At 35.9% G+C, this 20102-nt stretch overlaps 1 protein-coding gene across 1 annotated transcript in view; it reads right to left on the bottom strand.

The window, feature by feature from the left end:
• Positions 1-17719, bottom strand: part of LOC128260871 (acetylcholine receptor subunit alpha-like) — a 70230-nt gene extending 52511 nt beyond the window's left edge. The window contains exon 1 of the mRNA XM_052994172.1: positions 17287-17719. Within this exon, the coding sequence (XP_052850132.1) occupies positions 17287-17341 (55 nt within the window). The 5' untranslated portion in view covers positions 17342-17719. The remainder of the gene's footprint in view (positions 1-17286) is intronic.
• Between the last annotated feature and the right edge of the window lie 2383 nt (positions 17720-20102).

Genomic DNA, 20102 nt, shown 5'->3' with positions numbered 1-20102 from the left:
TCGTACACTCGACTATTTCTTCTAGGTTTCCTTGAGTAGCCACAAATCGGGCCAATAATGTAAAACATACAAATGGAAAATTTATGGCACACTATAATCATTTCTGAGTGGTGCGTTATGTTAGCCATTATATACAAAATTAGTGGTGCATCAAATCTTTTATTGTTTAAAAACTATATGTGCCTTAATGTAGTTAAATAATGACCTTTACAAATAAATTATTTCTAAATAATAGCACTAGCATCTTCCATTTAAACTAAACTTGTTTAGAACGAATCAACGAATCAAGCGTTGCGCTAGAAAAATAAACACCAGCCACATTAAATTTTCCCCAAGGAAATACTCCTTGAGTGAAATACTCCATTAACTTATACCGATCAGTTGAACTTGTTCCCGGGGATATGCACGTATAGAGTGTCAAAAAATCGTCGGTGCTGGGTGGGCGAACCACTTAACTGAAACTGAAAGCTGACCAATGCCCTCAGAGCAGCGGGGAAGCGGTAATCTCTCCCACCAGCCACACCGACCTCAGACTTCCGAAAAGCGCCCAAAACCCACCCACAGTCATACTACAACACCCACTGCAAGCTCCCTAGCAGGCATCACGGTATCCCCAGATCCTGCACAGGGAAAAAAACATAACAATGTCACTGTTATTGTTGATATTGTCTCCTTTAATATCACATTCCGATTTTTTCATATCAAAATCATAACGAAACGTTATTTTGATCTCAATAATTTACGAAAATATATCTATCATATACAGTGTTTGTATACATACACGAAACATTGGTATTATATCATTTCAAATGTTAGTTTGAAAAGTCTTGATAATTTTTTTTTAAATAATGACAATATGCTCAAAAATATATGAAATACATAACACTCTTAAATGAAAAAATATCAAACTGATACGAAAATATTATTAGCTTTATCTGGCAAATAACATTATGAAATGGCAAATCTGATATGTTTAGGATATTAATTTGACATGAGAAAATACCATAATTGTTCTGTTTGAACATTTTAAGCATATGCTAAGCGTATTTTAGATATGTTTTCAAATTCGTTTTATTTGAACGATAAAACGTTTGGTTCAAATCGGATAAAAATATCCTCAATCCGACCAGTTTTTCTTTTTCTTAGTGTGGCTGGCCCACTAGCATTGACACGGACACCTTGCTGCGGTGGAGCGTTGGCCTAGTGGCCTGGGGGTGTGGGTGTGCGGGAAGGAAGGACTCCTGCTGCAGGACCTCCGGGCGTTTGGGTCGGTCTGAGGTAAGAGGTACAAGGTGAGAAGTGGAGAGCGGAGGACGGAAGGCGGGATGGTGAGAGGTGAGAAGTGTGAGTGGCGTGCTTATGAGTTCATGAAATGCTCTTTGAATATGCATAAGGCCCTAAGGAGCGTTGAGTGCTGCTCCTCCGGCATCTTGCCAGCCAGCTCCTCCGCCTCGCTCCTGTGCCAGGATTTGGCCTGCCCTGCTTTGGCCTGGCGCTGATTTTGGCCACGGCCCGCGAATGTAGGCAACACTTTTTGCAATCTTTGTCGGCGCCACTGCAATGCACTGGGAGAAACGAGAGGATCTTTAATTAGATGCCGTCTACTTTAATATTAATGGGCAATTACATGTTGTTATTTTGTGACATTCTTTTAAAACCAATCTTTTTTTGATAAAACTGATACACGTGTTTTTTCTTCTGGCAAATTAAAAATATTATTAAAAATATTATACTTTAAATTTCACAACTTAAGTAAGAAAATTTATTTTAAAAAATGTAAATAATTAAATATCAACTTATATTTTTAATATATAATTTAATTTGAAACAAATAAATTGTCTACATTTTTCAAAATGCTTAAGTAAAGTCTTCTGTTAAATAAAAAACTTTTAAATTGAAAGGTTTTGTAGAACAATTGTATATACAAATCACAACATAATACCATCATAAATATGTTATTAAAATTCTTCACCTCAATTTCTACTAGTGTATGCTTAGTTTGGCTCTCGTCGCCAGTCCAGCGAACGAAATGAAATGAGTCGAAATTAAATTAAAGTGGTAAACTTGGCCTGGGGAAATTATGGGAAATATTTAAGCGAACTGTTAGTTGGGGAAAAAGCGACAAGCTGGAAATTCACTTTGCTCGCAAGTTTCACTCACTCAAACTTGGAATAAACTTGAAATGAGCTACAAATCCTTATGATCTTATCAGACTATGGAGTAATCCCGGAATTCGGCACTCTGGCTCTGCCTCTGGGGCAAAAACTTTGGACAACTTTGCGCGTCCTCAGACCATTTGAATTCATTCTGCTGCCTTCGGCTGGCTTTTTATGGCAGGTGCGATGCGAGTGCAGCCGAAGTGAAGCCATCAAATTATGCAAAGGTTAATGCAACAAAAGGCAGCTGGGACAGGTGGTGGAGCGGGTGGAGCACGTGGAGCAGGTGGCTCCAGAGGCATTCCCATGCGGATTACTCGAGTATATATTCACACATATGCACAACAGATATGAAAAATGCATGACCTGCCGAAGGAATATGAACGGGAAGTTGCAAAAGTCAGAAGAAAGTAAAGTGCGACTCACAATGTGCAACTCACATAAGGGCTAATCAAATGTGAAAAGCTAAATAAAATTACACTTAATTTTTGAAGCTAAAAACTTTATAGAAAGACTGCAACTCATAAATTAAGTGTTAAACATTTGTTTTTACATAACAATATATACTTTTTAAAAAAGAAGTAGGTAAAAGTGAATGAAGTTAACTTTTGTACTTTTCACTTTAAACGGCAATATGCTTTCTTCTTAATTAAGCATTTTATTTCCATGTGGATGTATACTACATTTTTGTTTAGGCTTATAGTCCTGCAACGCACAGTACTCCGAGCTGGGATTGTCTTCTCAAATGTCGGCTGAAAGCAAATTGCATAAAATCAGCCTAAGAGCTAGCAACATGCAATTCGTATTTCCCTTTGTGGGCAGGCACTACGAGTGTGTGTGTCACTGAAAGAATTGCGAATGGCGAAAAAAGTGAGTAAATAAATAACCAAGACGGAAACTCAAACTTGAAGATAAATGCAATTTTCAGCTGCAGCAGGAAGGACAATGGCAGCAAAAAAAGAAGAAAAGAAAAATCAAAAAAAAAAAAAATTAAAAATGCGAGTACAAATGATGGAAAAGAGAAAGAGAAGAAAGCTCTGCCATTTCCGCCAAAGTCAGTTGTGCTCCTTCTTATTCGCCTCGTTTTGCAGGTTTCCTATTTTCCCCCATTTTTTTCGTTCCTTTCTTTCTATTTTTTTGTGTTGCGGTTTGTTGTCATACTTCCTTGCCATGCCTTGCGAAAATTCTTTTGTCGCAGCTTAAAAATTCTCAAGTGTCCGCCGCCTCATCCTGGTCATTTTTCACCACCCTCCAGGCTCATTTGGCAAACCGGCCAACATTAATGTCGGCCAGGAAAGTGCAGACAACTGGGGGAAAATGGAAACTGCAACTGGAACTGCAACTGAAACTGAAATAGCGACAACAACTTCATTTATCAAAACACTCGCTTCCGTCCATCCCCACCATCCACCACCCACCACCCACTAACCTTCCAAGTCAAAGAGCCAACTAACCTAATTCTCGGCCAAACGGCATTTGGGCAGTGCCACGCCCACTTCTTAACCAGGCGGTGAGTGCCACACACAAGCAAGGGATATATATTGACCAACCTAAGTCAAATTAGTTCGAAAAGGGACTGACAAAAACATTAAGCTATTTCAAAATACATATATACAAAAGATGTCTAATAGTGGTTGAACATAAAATATAACACTCACGAACAATCGTTTATAGCTTTCTAAGAAAAATTCTAAAAATTGAAAATTTGAATAAGAAAACAAGCAACAAATTTGAATATAATTTATATTACCAAATAAATCCAAATCACCAAAATTGGACAGAAAAAAACGAATATTTGTGATTATCATGTCAAAATGCAAAGCAACAAGAACAATAGCTAGGGGGCAAGAAATTGTGGCTTTCATTTACATTTTGTGTCGTATCATTTATTTATCGTCATAATCGAGAGCGAAATCAAGTAAATCGATTGACATCTCGTACATGTCAGTCCCAATTAACTTTGTGTCAACAAACGACTATGTATCCAAATTATCGTCATTGTCTGTGTCGGCCGGTAATCAGTCTCCGTTGGATCGCTAATCCAATCTCTATGGCACGTCACCATTACCATCTACATCCGCATTCCCATGTTATGCCCATCAAATGGGGTTAAGGCCTGCGACATCAATCACGGGCATTATCTATTAAATGAGCATTTCCCCGCTCCTGCCTCCCGAAAATCTCCAATCAAAATTTTGTCAACACATTGGGGGTGCACCCCCAATAGACATTTTTTTTTTTTGGCTTTTGCCAACCCGATCTGCATTCTCATTTGTGTAATTACATTTGGCGCATTTCGCAAAACAACAATTAGCGCCGCGTTCGCGGACGCGACTCGTTTACAGAATGCCATCAAAAACTTTCATGTTGCCGGCAAGAGGCAACATCATCAATCATGCATTTGAAAACTTTATTAAGGCCCACACACAGGGGATGATGGGTGACAACGGGGTGACGAGGGGGTGACGAGGGGGAGTTGAGTGTGCCTGGTGGCAAAGGGCAAGTGTACTTAAGAGCTAAAAACTTTTCAACGGCTTTTTGTGCTTGCAAAGGCAGCAGCAAGCAGGAGGCGAATCAGGCCCACAGCCAGGACACTGGGACTCTGGGACTCTGGAACACCAACAGCAACACCAACAGCAACAGCAACACCAACACCAGCAGGCCAAGTCCAAAGTTGCACTTGGAGATGTGCACTCGCCGATGGGCACTGCGATCGATAAGCCCTGCGAGAGTGCCAAAGTTTCGTCCTCCAGGGGTTCGCATGCATCACTCTGTTCAATTAGAAATTCTCAATTCCCAGATTTGTTCAATATTGTTCAGTCTCCAATTAATAAAAGGCCCTTTAAGGCTTTATTTAATTGAAAGTTTTTGTACAGTCACTCTAATGGCTGTGCTTCTTATTAGTTTTTTTTTATCAATCTCCAAGAAACAAAAAAAAAACTCTGTTAAAAATTGGGTTTTTTATCAAAACCCTGTGAAATAATGTTTAAAATTTGGAATGTCACCAATCCTCATAAAATTTCCAACCGAATGGCATTCACAGTCAATTCGGTTTTTTTGTCAAAACTAAATTAATTGTTTTCAATCGATCAGGGATGGATGGCATAGGTTGCCAGCTGAACAAAATAGCATCTTGGTTTTTGCGTCAAAAGCATGGGAAATAATGGTCAAATGTTGGAATGTCATACACCGTTGAACTCGTAATAAAATTTCCAATCAAATGGCATTCACAGTTAAAATTTTTTCAGATTTTCAAATTTCTGTAAAAAATGATGATGTACCCCCTTACAAAAAAGTCAGAAATCTGAACAAAAATAAATTTAAAAAAAAACGTATTTCAAAATTCGGTTTTTTTGTCAAAACTAAATTAATTGTTTTCATTCGATCAGCGATGGATGGCATAGGTTGCCAGCTGAACAAAATAGCATCTCTTTTGACTTTGGGTCTTATTTTAACAAAGTTACAACAAAAAGACTCTTCAGAAATAATTTTGTTTAAAAAATCGCCAAAAACCCTAAAAACACATTAAAAACTTGGTTTTTGCGTCAAAAGCCTGGGAAATAATGGTCAAATGTTGGAATGTCATACACCGTTGAACTCGTAATAAAATTTCCAATCGAATGGCATTCACAGTTAACATTTTTTCAGATTTTAAAATTTCTGTAAAAAATGATGATGTACCCCCTTACAAAAAAGTCAGAAATCTGGACAAAAATAAATTTATCTGGACAAAAATAAATTTTTAAAAAAACGTTTTTCAAAATTTGGTTTTTTGTCAAAATTAAATTAATTGTTTTCAATCGATCAGGGATGGTTGGCATAGGTTGCCAGCTGAACAAAATAGCATCTCCTTTGACTTTGGGTCTTATTTTAACAAAGTTACTACAAAAAGACTCTTCAGAAATAATTTTGTTTAAAAAACCGCCAAAAACACTAAAAAACATATTAAAACTTGGTTTTTGCGTCAAAACCCTGGGAAATAATGGTCAAATGTTGGAATGTCATACACCGTTGAACTCGTAATAAAATTTCCAATCAAATGGCATTAACAGTTAAAATTTTTTCAGATTTTCAAATTTCTGTAAAAAATGATGATGTACCCCCTTACAAAAAAGTCAGAAATCTGGACAAAAATAAATTTTTAAAAAAACGTTTTTCAAAATTCGGGTTTTTTGTCAAAACTAAATTAATTGTTTTCTATCGATCAGCGATGGATGGCATAGGTTGCCAGCTGAACAAAATAGCATCTCTTTTGACTTTGGGTCTTATTTTAACAAAGTTACAACAAAAAGACTCTTCAGAAATAATTTTGTTTAAAAAATCGCCAAAAACCCCAAAAAACACATTAAAAACTTGGTTTTTGCGTCAAAACCCTGGGAAATAATGGTCAAATGTTGGAATGTCATACACCGTTGAACTCGTAATAAAATTTCCAATCAAATGGCATTAACAGTTAAAATTTTTTCAGATTTTCAAATTTCTGTAAAAATGATGATGTACCCCCTTACAAAAAAGTCAGAAATCTGGACAAAAATAAATTTAAAAAAAAACGTTTTTCAAAATTCGGTTTTTGTCAAAACTAAATTAATTGTTTTCTATCGATCAGCGATGGATGGCATAGGTTGCCAGCTGAACAAAACAGCATCTCTTTTGACTTTGGGTCTTATTTTAAAAAAGTTACTACAAAAAGACTCTTCAGAAATAATTATGTTTAAAAAATCGCCAAAAACCCTAAAAACACATTAAAAACTTGGTTTTTGCGTCAAAACCCTGGGAAATAATGGTCAAATGTTGGAATGTCATACACCGTTGAATTCGTAATAAAATTTCCAATCAAATGGCATTCACAGTTAAAATTTTTTCAGATTTTCAATTTTCTGTAAAAAATGATGATGTACCCCCTTACAAAAAAGTCAGAAATCTGGACAAAAATAAATTTTTAAAAAAACGTTTTTCAAAATTCGGTTTTTTTGTCAAAACTAAATTAGTTGTTTTCAATCGATCAGGGATGGATGGCATAAGTTGCCAGCTAAACAAAATAGCATCTCTTTTGACTTTGGGTCTTTTTTTGGCAAAGTTACAACAAAAAGACTCTTCAGAAACAATTTTGTTTAAAAAACCGCCAAAAACACTAAAAAACATATTAAAAACTTGGTTTTTGCGTCAAAACCCTGGGAAATAATGGTCAAATGTTGGAATGTCATACACCGTTGAACTCGTAATAAAATTTCCAATCGAATGGCATTCACAGTTAACATTTTTTCAGATTTTAAAATTTCTGTAAAAAATGATGATGTACCCCCTTACAAAAAAGTCAGAAATCTGGACAAAAATAAATTTTTAAAAAAACGTTTTTCAAAATTTGGTTTTTTGTCAAAATTAAATTAATTGTTTTCAATCGATCAGGGATGGTTGGCATAGGTTGCCAGCTGAACAAAATAGCATCTCCTTTGACTTTGGGTCTTATTTTAACAAAGTTACTACAAAAAGACTCTTCAGAAATAATTTTGTTTAAAAAACCGCCAAAAACACTAAAAAACATATTAAAAACTTGGTTTTTGCGTCAAAACCCTGGGAAATAATGGTCAAATGTTGGAATGTCATACACCGTTGAACTCGTAATAAAATTTCCAATCAAATGGCATTAACAGTTAAAATTTTTTCAGATTTTCAAATTTCTGTAAAAAATGATGATGTACCCCCTTACAAAAAAGTCAGAAATCTGGACAAAAATAAATTTTTAAAAAAACGTTTTTCAAAATTCGGGTTTTTTGTCAAAACTAAATTAATTGTTTTCTATCGATCAGCGATGGATGGCATAGGTTGCCAGCTGAACAAAATAGCATCTCTTTTGACTTTGGGTCTTATTTTAACAAAGTTACAACAAAAAGACTCTTCAGAAATAATTTTGTTTAAAAAATCGCCAAAAACCCCAAAAAACACATTAAAAACTTGGTTTTTGCGTCAAAACCCTGGGAAATAATGGTCAAATGTTGGAATGTCATACACCGTTGAACTCGTAATAAAATTTCCAATCAAATGGCATTAACAGTTAAAATTTTTTCAGATTTTCAAATTTCTGTAAAAAATGATGATGTACCCCCTTACAAAAAAGTCAGAAATCTGGACAAAAATAAATTTAAAAAAAAACGTTTTTCAAAATTCGGTTTTTGTCAAAACTAAATTAATTGTTTTCTATCGATCAGCGATGGATGGCATAGGTTGCCAGCTGAACAAAACAGCATCTCTTTTGACTTTGGGTCTTATTTTAAAAAAGTTACTACAAAAAGACTCTTCAGAAATAATTATGTTTAAAAAATCGCCAAAAACCCTAAAAACACATTAAAAACTTGGTTTTTGCGTCAAAACCCTGGGAAATAATGGTCAAATGTTGGAATGTCATACACCGTTGAATTCGTAATAAAATTTCCAATCAAATGGCATTCACAGTTAAAATTTTTTCAGATTTTCAATTTTCTGTAAAAAATGATGATGTACCCCCTTACAAAAAAGTCAGAAATCTGGACAAAAATAAATTTTTAAAAAAACGTTTTTCAAAATTCGGTTTTTTTGTCAAAACTAAATTAGTTGTTTTCAATCGATCAGGGATGGATGGCATAAGTTGCCAGCTAAACAAAATAGCATCTCTTTTGACTTTGGGTCTTTTTTTGGCAAAGTTACAACAAAAAGACTCTTCAGAAACAATTTTGTTTAAAAAACCGCCAAAAACACTAAAAAACATATTAAAAACTTGGTTTTTGCGTCAAAACCCTGGGAAATAATGGTCAAATGTTGGAATGTCATACACCGTTGAACTCGTAATAAAATTTCCAATCAAATGGCATTAACAGTTAAAATTTTTTCAGATTTTCAAATTTCTGTAAAAAATGATGATGTACCCCCTTACAAAAAAGTCAGAAATCTGGACAAAAATAAATTTTTAAAAAAACGTTTTTCAAAATTCGGTTTTTTGTCAAAACTAAATTAATTGTTTTCAATCGATCAGGGATGGATGGCATAGGTTGTCAGCTGTTCAAAATAGCAACTCTTTTGACTTTGGGTCTTATTTTGGCAAAGTTACAACAAAAATTCAGAAAAAATGTTGTTTAAAAAATCGCCGAAAACCCCAAAAACCCATTAAAAACTTGGTTTTTGTGTCAAAACCCTGGGAAATAATGGTCAAATGTTGGAATGTCATACACCGTTGAATTCGTAATAAAATTTCCAATCAAATGGCATTCACAGTTAAAATGTTTTCAGATTTTCAATTTTCTGTAAAAAATGATGATGTACCCCCTTACAAAAAAGTCAGAAATCTGGACAAAAATAAATTTTTAAAAAAACGTTTTTCAAATTCGGTTTTTTTGTCAAAACTAAATTAGTTGTTTTCAATCGATCAGGGATGGATGGCATAAGTTGCCAGCTAAACAAAATAGCATCTCTTTTGACTTTGGGTCTTTTTTTGGCAAAGTTACAACAAAAAGACTCTTCAGAAACAATTTTGTTTTTCAAAAAACGTTTAATTTAAAAAAAACATAATACATCACCCTTATGTTAGTTTTGTAATTCCACCGGGGATGGCTGGTATATAAAAAACTTTTCATTGAACATATTACGAAAAGATTGACAAAAACTTGAAAATAAGCTTAACTTTTAAAATATTGATTTCCATTAAACTACGCTAAGCTGAATAGTTATCATTGGTAGATGTGAATGTAGCCAAACTTTGCGGCCCGTATATTAGTCACCTAATTATTTATCGATGTTGAAAAACTTTAAGTTTGCTGTGAACAAGGCAGAAAGTCCACCAATAACGCTTACCATGAATTATTCATGAACTCAGGCCATAATCTCTGGCGACTTTTCTGAGCCTCTCACCTTTGTGACACCTACTTTTCCACGAATTTTGCAGCACCGTCGAATGTCTATTTAAATTTCGACCGTGAAAGTGTGATCGCATTTCAATGAGACAAGTAGGCAAGAAAATTTCTCTGGCGAAATGCAAATCCAGCTGGTTTTTGCAGTTTTCTGCTTTGCGTTTTTGCCAGCCTCTTTGGCAGTTGGAAAAGTTTAACCATTTTTTTTGTTCGCTGGCGATTTTGATTTTCGCTTGATTTACAGCCTAAGGATGCAGTTGGCAATAATTTTCGCAGCAGACCCCCGATCCGCTAATCTCTTCCGATATATATATAAGTATCGAAGTATGTACAAAAGTGTTCATCAATTTTCAATAACAATAGAAGCCAAAGAGAAGTGCAGAGGGAGGAGTAGGGAGCTCCAGACAATGGCAGCACGTGGCGAATTTACGATGCAAAATCTGCACAGAAAAATAAGAAAGAAAAATAGGGAAAATGGGAAAGTGGAAAAGCGGAAAAATGGAAAAACGTCCCGAGTCAAGTCCGCTGGCTTCAAGCAATTTCAATAAATTGCAAATGATATAAACCGATGGGCGATGTGGCAAGAGGGCGGGTAATGCAATACTTTTAGTCAATAACCAGAGCGATAAACAAAGGATAAACGAACGGAGAATGGAGTTTGATAATCGTCGACTGATAAGCAATCAATACTATTTGCTTTATTGATGCACTTTAGTTTCCATCGCTTTATTTCCCAAATTCAGACGTGTCTTGAATTTAATTTGGTCTAGATTAAAATAAATTTAATAGAAGAAATGGCATCTAGCATCTGTAGAATCATTTACGTTTACCAATATATTTTATTCGACTAAAATAAATGTAAGCTATCTAATGCTATTTATATGATTTCATGATCCTAAAGAGGTGTTATAGTTTATATACATTTTAACGTTTGATTTATTATAACAGCTCTTGCGATGATAAAATCATTCTTAATATAGGTAAATAATAAAAAATAGTTGCATAATGTATGAAAAATCATTAGAGTTGATCTGGTCTCAAAGAGATTTATGTCACAGGATTCTGGGATAAACTGGAATATAAGGTGGCAGGTGGTGTCGAGTGGGTTGAAGTTTGAATGTCGTGTGCGACACGGAATTATCGTTGTTTGAGCAACTCTCTCTACAACGTCAACTCCTTTACTCCTTCGCAACTGGCTGGACGCCAATTGTGGCAAGCACCCAAACACACTGACCGACCGAAAGCTGCCGCAGGCTTACGACCGTCTGTCTCTCCCCAGACCCCACTTCAGCTGGCACACTGCGAAACAAGGGTCACTGATGTTTTAAAATTTTTTGTCAAAGTTATTTTTCAGACCTTATTTTAACGTTACATTACGTTAGAAATCTCCAGAATTTTAAAATCATTTATGATGGTGTCTAGAAGTTTGCAACTATATATTCCAGAAGTGCATTGGATTCATATCGAAAGACGTTGTTATTTTTTTTACTGCATACTTTAAAAGTGAACTCAAAACTTAAGTGAATTTTGTGATGGTTTCTCTCATATATATAAGCAAAACAACAGCTTGCAATCACACAGTTTCTCTCAGTGTCTTCAGTGCATGTGTCTGTGGCACTTTTTGTGTGTGTTAAGTCGCGCGTAGACGACGAGAACGACATTGCCATGGTGCGGTCATGAATCATGCCAAAAAATTGCAGTCACCGTTGAGGATGGTGACCCAAATTCCCGCTCCCGCTTCCACTCTCACTCCCACTCCCAAACGGTCCCCTGGCAGACTCTTGGGTTCTTGGGTTCTCGGATTCTCGAATTCCTAGTCGTTATTGCACGTCGCTTGTGGTGGCTGCAAACTAGCAGCCCAGCAACCCAGCAACCCAGACGTCGAACGAAGGACAAACGATGGACGCCGTGGCCATGGTGACGACGACAAGCCAAACGCTCCTGTTTTCACAACTGCCACTTCTCCCGTTGCTGCTGCAGTGATTTTGCCGCACTGCCTCAGCAAAAAGTGGGCGTTCTGCAGCTCACTCGCTTACTAATATGCATTGAGAGAAAAAACTAAGATTTCCATAAAAAATATAGAGTTTACAAGCTGACATAAAAAGTCATATGTTACTATAAGAAAGAAGAAATTTTAGGCAATTTCAAATTTTAAGACAACGTAAACAAACGTTTGCTGTAAAACTAACTAAATTTCAGAAATTAAAATATAAGATTTATGTTTTATACATTAAGCATAAATAATTGAGGTATTGTTCGTTTATTGAATTAATTCATCATTATATAACAAAAAAGGCTATATTAAAAGAATTCTGTAAACATGTTTAAAATGATTTAAAAACCTTTTAGACCTGAAAATAAATTTAAACCATTTTTGAGCGGAAGATCAGTTATTTTCTCTCAGTGGATAGCGATTCGAGTAGGGCGTCGACACGCCCCATTTTTGCAAGAACCTTCGTTGTTGTTATAGTTGTTGCTGTACTTGTTTTGGTAGCTGTTTTTGTAGTTGTAGTTGTCGTCATCGTTTCCATCGTCAACGTTGTCGGTGGCACTTCACTTTTCTATATTAGCGCCACGTAAGTGCAGCCGCAGGGGCGTGGCAATTGCATTAGCGATGGACCCGTGGGGGGGGGGTTTCAAAAGGGGGCAAGGGGATAATGGGCGTTGGAGGACATTAGTATCCCAGCAGATAAAGTGGTTGGAAGTGAAAAATTATACGAAGCTATATTGCTAACAGACGGACAATATCGAAATTTAAATACTCTCTATTTGAAGCATAAAGAAATATAATTTTAGATATAAACAATTTGTTAAGATGCAGGAAAAATGTTACATTTTAATTATCATTAATTTATTTTTGAATCTTTAATTTTTGCTTAAGTTGTAATTGTGTAATTTCAAAAAAATTTGATATCCTTTAAATACATATTGTTTTTGCAACAGAAAGGGATAAAAATATTAAAGAAAATCAAAAGAAACTGCCGACCATCAAAGCTAAAATCTATTTTGGTTTTCAACGTTCAGTTTTCGTATATAACTTTTCCCTTTATGTTCAACTCATTACTTTGAATTCCACACCGTGTAAATAAAATCTTCATGGACGCAAACAAACTAAAAGTGCAATTTATTGTACATCGTTTGCGAAATGCTTTATAAAACATGCAATGAATTTATCAACCCAATGAAGTATATTGTTGGAGGTCAGCACACATTTTGTGTGTTATATGTGCCGCAAAGTTATAGTTTGCTCTTTGACCCACCGATTGCAATAAGTAGTCGTGGAATAAGTGGTGGATTGAAGGGGCAATGGGAGCAGTGGAAATGTGCTGCCTTGACGTCGAATGTCGTTTGATACTAATAAAAATAAGGAGGGCGTTAGATGCACTCTCTTGGTAAGACTTCTTCTGCACTGAGAGAAAACACACATGAAAAAATTGGTTTTTTAGTGAAAGAAGTACACAAAGAAAGCTAAGTAATTTATGTGCAAAATTTACTTTTCGGATTTTTAGATTTTAATACTTTAGTGATCCAAAATTTGTTATTTAAATGCCGAAGTAAGACTTTCAAAAATTATAAAAATTTGGTATGCTTGGTATCAGTGTTATAAGTCAGCGGGGTAAATTTTACTTTATCTTTGGCTGTTTATCCAGCGGAATTTTCCATCTAAAATTTACTGTAGCATACTTAAAAGGGACGTTTGTTAAGTGCTTTAAAATCCCTAATGTTTTATTCTAAAGTAGTTCAGTGTGCATTTGGACTATTTACTTATTTTTAACATATATTTTTCGGTGTGTGTGGCCCGTTTAATGGCCACAAAGCGGAAACTGGAGCGTGGCTGCTTCTTCGTCTTCGGCTGATGCAGCTGCATTAGCAGCCATTTGCAGAAGCCATTGCATATGTGTGTTTGTTACTCTCTCTCTCTCTCTCTCTCTCTCTCTCTCTCTCTCTCTCTCTCTCTCTCTCACTCCCTAAATCTCCCTCTCTTTCGCACCCAGATAATACCGTCTCGCTCGGGCGTGCTTTACTGCCATTTATATTTATGTTTGCCCGCTGCCTTGGCCCCCCGAAAAATGATGACATGAAAAATTGTGTTGCGCTGCTTTCTGATTCGGTTTTGCCTGGTATTTTTGGTTTTTCGGGGGTATTGCGAGGGTTTTTGGCCGGTTTCGGGGGTTTCTCGGGCTCTTCCCGACGATCCCCACACCGAGACTCCTTCGGAACGGCCCTAAGGCCAGTCTGCAGACAGTCAGGAAGCATTTCGAGCGCAATTTATGGCTTTTTTAAATCGAAAGAAATTCAATGCTTGTTTAAGAATGAATAAAAGAATAGGAGTAAAAGAACGAGAGTGAGCGCCTCAAAACAAATTTCGAGATTTATGTTTACCCTCGCAGTGCTTATTTTGTACTTCGCCTTTATTCCATCTATAATTTCTTTTTGTTTGTTCTTGTTGGTCCATAAAATGTTTGCGACATGGTAAGTAGTCCTAATTGTCCTACAAAAATATGGTACTTATTTTGCAAAGCCGCAAACTTTCAAGCTGATTTTATTTTTAAATGTATTTTCAAAAATAAATTGGCATCATAAGTCATGGCATATAACTAGTTAGTTCTTTATTGTTGTACATTCAGATATATATTTGTTTTCCTATTGTCAAACTAATTTTCCCTATTATTAACAAAATGTTTTGATGGCTTTATTTTAATAAAAATTGCAACTTCAATTCGTTCTGTGATATTTGGGATCAATAATATTAAAAACAATATTATATTGCCTTTTGAAAGCGATGATAGCAACACCAACTATTTAAGTTTAAATTAAACCAGATTTACTTTTGTTCATCTATAAGATATTTAAATAAAATAAACTTGACACAAATGTTTTTTTTATCATTGAACATATGCCGTAACACAAAATTACTACGAATAGTACGAGTACGTTTGAATGGTGATTAATGTGAGTTCAATTTATTTTATTTTACAAATATTTGTCGCCCAGCACATATGTTTCTGTCAAGGATCAGTGGTGCTTGAAAATGCCACCAAATTGGTGTGGCAAAGCGAACGATTTCTTTGAAAGCCTCCAGATCGATTTTCAAGCAAGGAGTGAAAGTGAATACAGTGAATACATGGTGGGAGGACCACTAAATGCTGCCTGGCTGGCCTTGGTGACGCGTCGCGTCGCGACGCGCATAAAAAATGGAAAATCAAATCGGAAAAACACGCACAAAGGCGTTGCCCAGCTCACTAGTGGAGTGGGTGGAAAAAAAATACGAAAAATAGGGGAGAAAATAAAAGAAGTCTATGGGAAAAAGGCAGGCTCAGTTCGCAATCAATGCGTTGGTGGCCAAGAAGCGGGGGAAGCTGCTTTGATTGTGGGTGTGGCTGCCTTGTGCTAGTTTCGGCTATGCAGCCACACTCACACATACACACACACACAGACACGCAGACACACATACTGATCCGCAGACATTGATTCAGATACATATACAGATAGGGGGCACAGATACAGATACAAAGCTGCGGCCTCATTTTGCGGACGCCAAATAGAACTAAAACTGAAACTGAATCTGAAACTGAGACCAAAAAACCGAAGCCAGCCAGAGCTGAAAACGAAGGGGCAGCCGGACCATTGTCCTTCGTCCTTTTTCGGCTGCATTAGCCAACTCATCCCGTCAGCCAACGTTCTCGCCACTTTCCATTTCAAGCCAACTAAATGCCGGGGTAACCCTCGCTTCAAATTCACCATTCGACCTTCGCAAAAATAGTGGAAAACGCACAGTTTAGGTATATACGTATATCACAATAAGAAAAGAGTGATTGTATTCAAAGGTCAGAATACCAAATCGAATAAGCTTCTGCAGGATAAATTGTTGAATTAAATAACAGCTAGTTTTGATTATATTTACTTCATTTTAGGTTCTGCTAGAAATGTAATAATATTATGGATTGCAAAACAGTCAGTTTTCTTTTCATTTTGTATTAAATAATAGAAAAGCCAAATTCAAACAGAGGGTAAAATATGTTTTCGACTACAGATTTCATATGGTGGCATTAATTCCAATTCCCAATCGTTTCCATCGAGTGATTTTTATTTTTGTTTCATTTGTTATTCCATTTTTTCCTATAGCCATCACTGTGTGTTTTGTGTTCTTTCTGCGGCAATTGCCAAAATCCAAATTAAGCTTTGGCAATAAAGCCTAGCACAGACAATAACAGCTAACCCCGGTCTGGAAATCGCCGGCTTCCAACTTCTCTAATACACCCGGAAAAAGGTTGTCTATTGAGAACGATAATTTATTTGCATGATTAATAGGTTTCGTTTATTTCTTTTAATACAATTTATAAAAACCACCTTTTAAAAATCTTAATTGATGATCGAAGTTGGTTGGTTAAAAGGTATTGATATTTTTAATGTGATCATGAATTAATTGATATATTTAGCTTAGGAAAACCGAGAAACGTATAATAGAGGTTTTTTCTTGTTTTATCTTAAGAAAAAATATATTAATACTGAAAGTATTGGTTAATTAAAAATAACTTAGCATAGAGGTTGATTGATTACACCTTTAAAATAGTTTGTTTATTGTTTCAGTAAGCAAAGCAGTGAAGGAGACTTTTATTTAAAAAAGGAATTAACTTGGATTTTGGCTTTATTTAAAAAAAAAGCCCCTAAAAGTAGGCAGCAACATCGGTTAAGTCCCTTGGTAATTATTCCGAAAAACAACGTTCTTTTTTCAATGCATACTTTTAGACACCTTATTAAGTCATTTTAAAACTCGATGCTGCAAGGGTGTTTAAACATCGGCTTAACAAAGCTGTCATTTTGATTTGGGTTTAAATTACGCCAACTATTTTCTGAGTGCAAGTTAGTCCTGTCCTCCCGGTTCCGCCCCCCTAACTAACTCAAAGCACTCGACCGCCTCAATGGACACACGGATACGCAGAATTGTGTGGGGTGGGGCGGTTTCGAGGGGGTTTCTAGGGGGGTTCGAGGGGTCCAAAGCCGACGGAACTTGGAGAATGTTTTGAGTGTTGAGAGGATGTCGGGCGAATGTCATGCGATTGTTTTGCGTTGTGTTGCGAGTCCTTGCCGTCGACGGGCTTTGTTTGAATGGCACTCGAATCGAGGGGATTCGGATGGCGGAGGGGGTGGTTTAGGTTTAGGTCTGAGATTCGCGTTTGGGGTTTGGGGCTCTACAAGAGTGGGTAGGCCAAACAAGATTGGGTCGAGGCTAATAAATACGAGCCACTTACTTGATATAAATGAAAGCACAAGAATCATATCTATGGTCACTTGAAACCACTTCATCTCATTTCCCTCTGCACGCTTTTTTGGCCTGTGCTGTGGTGGTACGTTGCTGGATCTGCCCTATATATATATATACATATATATATATATATATATTATATATATATATATAATGCTCTTCTGGCGGCTCCAATTTTTGCTATTTATTATTTTTCAAGGCGCAGGCGCAGCTGTCGCGGGAAATGTGAACTTTTTCTTCATGTGTTGTGGATTTCTCTTATTGCTGTTGTGCGTTCTATGCATCTCAGTTGCGGTTTTAGGTCGCAGTGTCATCGAATTGGCAGCATTTATTTACAACGATTATTATTCTGGGTATCGCTTTCATGTCCCTCGATTTCATAGTAAATATAACATATTTCTTTCTATATATATATATATATATATATATATATATATATTTATATATATATATATGTATATGTATATTTTAATGTAGAAATGTACGTTTTGGTTAACTAGGTATATAAATATATTTGTAAATATATTTGTTTCTTGGCAGTTTTCGATTAAAATTCTTCAAATGTATGTGTTTTTTTTTTCTCTGGTGGCCTCCTCTCAATTTGGCCCTTGTTTTGCTCCTTGTTGTCCTCGTTGTCCTTTTGTTTCACATCGTTTCATTCCAGCGCTTCCTCCTCCATTTGTTCTTGATTCCGCGGAGAGTGAAAAGGGGGGAGCGGTGGATAGAGAGAGTCCTAAAAGAAAGGACACATTTAATTAGTGCTTTCATTAAAAACAAAAATTTCTTTTATTTCGTTTGGGCAATGTTATATATGTGTAGGCATTTTTTAAGTCTATCAGGGGAATATATTTTTCATTTTAAAACTAGGCTTTTTAAAACACAACATGCTTTTTTTTTAATTTTCAGGAGACTTTAAGTTTCTAAAGAACCCTTCTCATGACATTTAAAAGAGACCCCGACTGCCCTAAAGTTTTCGTGTTACACCTAAACATATAATAATTTACCCTTTGAAGCTTAAACAAAAAACAAGAGGACATAAGAAAATTTGCTTGTGATTTATTAGGCTCTAAGACTTTCAAGTTTTTTTGCACATTTTCTTAGCCCAGTTCATCCGCTTCCTGTCCGAATAACAATAAAGTTTTCAGTCCCAGCAGCAAATCCCAAATAAATTTCCCTCTCAGGACTTTCCTTATTTTTCTGTTTATGCAAATTGATTTTAATTATAATTTTCCGTTCTTGCCGCTGACCCAAATTGAATTGTTTGAAATGTATATATGTATATATATATGAAAATGAAGAATTTTTTTTGAGTCTTGGCCCGCAAACATTTTGTGAATTTTAATTGCTAATTTAGCGTAATTCATTTACCCCGGATCTAAAGGTATCCGAGGGCTTCTTCGCCGAATGTTTTTGTTCTTGGCCGGAGCCTCGTTTGGGTCTGTTAATTTAATTAATAACTCTGCCAGAGACTTGACGACCGAGTGTCCCCTTTTCTTTTGGGCTGGGATAATCTTAAAAGTCCTTTGAGTGGCTGAGCGATTTCCTTGCTTCAATTCTTAAGTCCCTCTAAATGCGTTTTAATTTGCCCTGTTTTGTACTGGGAAATCTGAAGTCATAACTTGTATTTTTAATTAAATATTTGAGACTATTTGTCTTCAGTTGTTTATTGTTTTGGACTTGTGTTGAATTAATTGTAGAAAAAAGGACTAGATTAATTACAAAAACATATTGTTTTTACTTCCTGCCCTTTACTTTTTTTTTTGCTTAAAACAATTCAATACAGTTCAAAGGATTGATCTGCGCATCTCACTCATAAGTTAAGTTTTAAATTAAAATGGTAGCCGATAAAAATCAATATATTGTCCTTGAAATTTCCTGCTGTCCCCTTTGAACTTGATTTATCTCCGACAAACAAAGTTGTCAGGCGATGCTTAGAATAAATAAACGTGACATGACATTGATGCCACACAATGTCGCATAGACTGTAGGGAATTTTGTGATGTTTTCTACTATTTAAGAAATTTGTTGGTTAAGAAATACCAAAAAGAGCTTAAATTAATATTAAATACTTTGAAGAACTATAGACATTAAGTCCGTTAACCTTGCTTAAGAAATACAAGTTAAGTTATACAATGAAGATTCTTAATCAGAATTTATAAATAATTATTGTAGATCCGTAATTTTGTCAACTCTACGCAATACCTGCAAATGGTTAAAAATTACCCAAATGATATGCATTGAAAAATGTGCTCCGAAATAATGGCAAATTAAAACAGCAACATTTCAGTGCCCCCGAAAAGTTGCTACATTATTGCGCAATTCAATTAGGGCGACTTTAAGTCGCCACTTGAACGAAATGAAAGAGGGGTGAAGGTGGAAAACGTGGGAAAAATGTTAAAAAGGGAGGGGAGAGGTAATGTGGAATGTGGAAATATGTGAAAGGGGGCTGCCAAGTGTGGGAGTGGCATGAATGAGCAATTCAGCGGGGGCGTGAAAAGGTTTTCGGAAGTAATTTAAGAAAATGTCTTAAGAGTGTGCATGACCTTCCCACCTCCTTCCCTCATGTCCTTGCTCCACACCACGCCCCTCCCCCCACCACTCTGCTCACCTGACAGCGTCAAATATTTAACCCTCTTAATACCCAAGTGAAAAATCTGTAATTTTCCAGTTATCGTGTTTATAATTTGACCCTTGTTTGATGAGAGAATAATGTTCGCACAAATTATCACATCGTCTGATTTTTGTTTTTCGAAACAAGATTTTTGACTAAAAAAAAAGGAACTTTTTATTTTGTGCAGCTTT

This window comes from Drosophila gunungcola (assembly GCF_025200985.1).
Source record: "Drosophila gunungcola strain Sukarami chromosome X unlocalized genomic scaffold, Dgunungcola_SK_2 000043F, whole genome shotgun sequence".
Taxonomy (NCBI): Eukaryota; Metazoa; Arthropoda; class Insecta; order Diptera; family Drosophilidae; genus Drosophila; species Drosophila gunungcola.
This window is presented reverse-complemented; position numbering and strand designations above follow the sequence as displayed.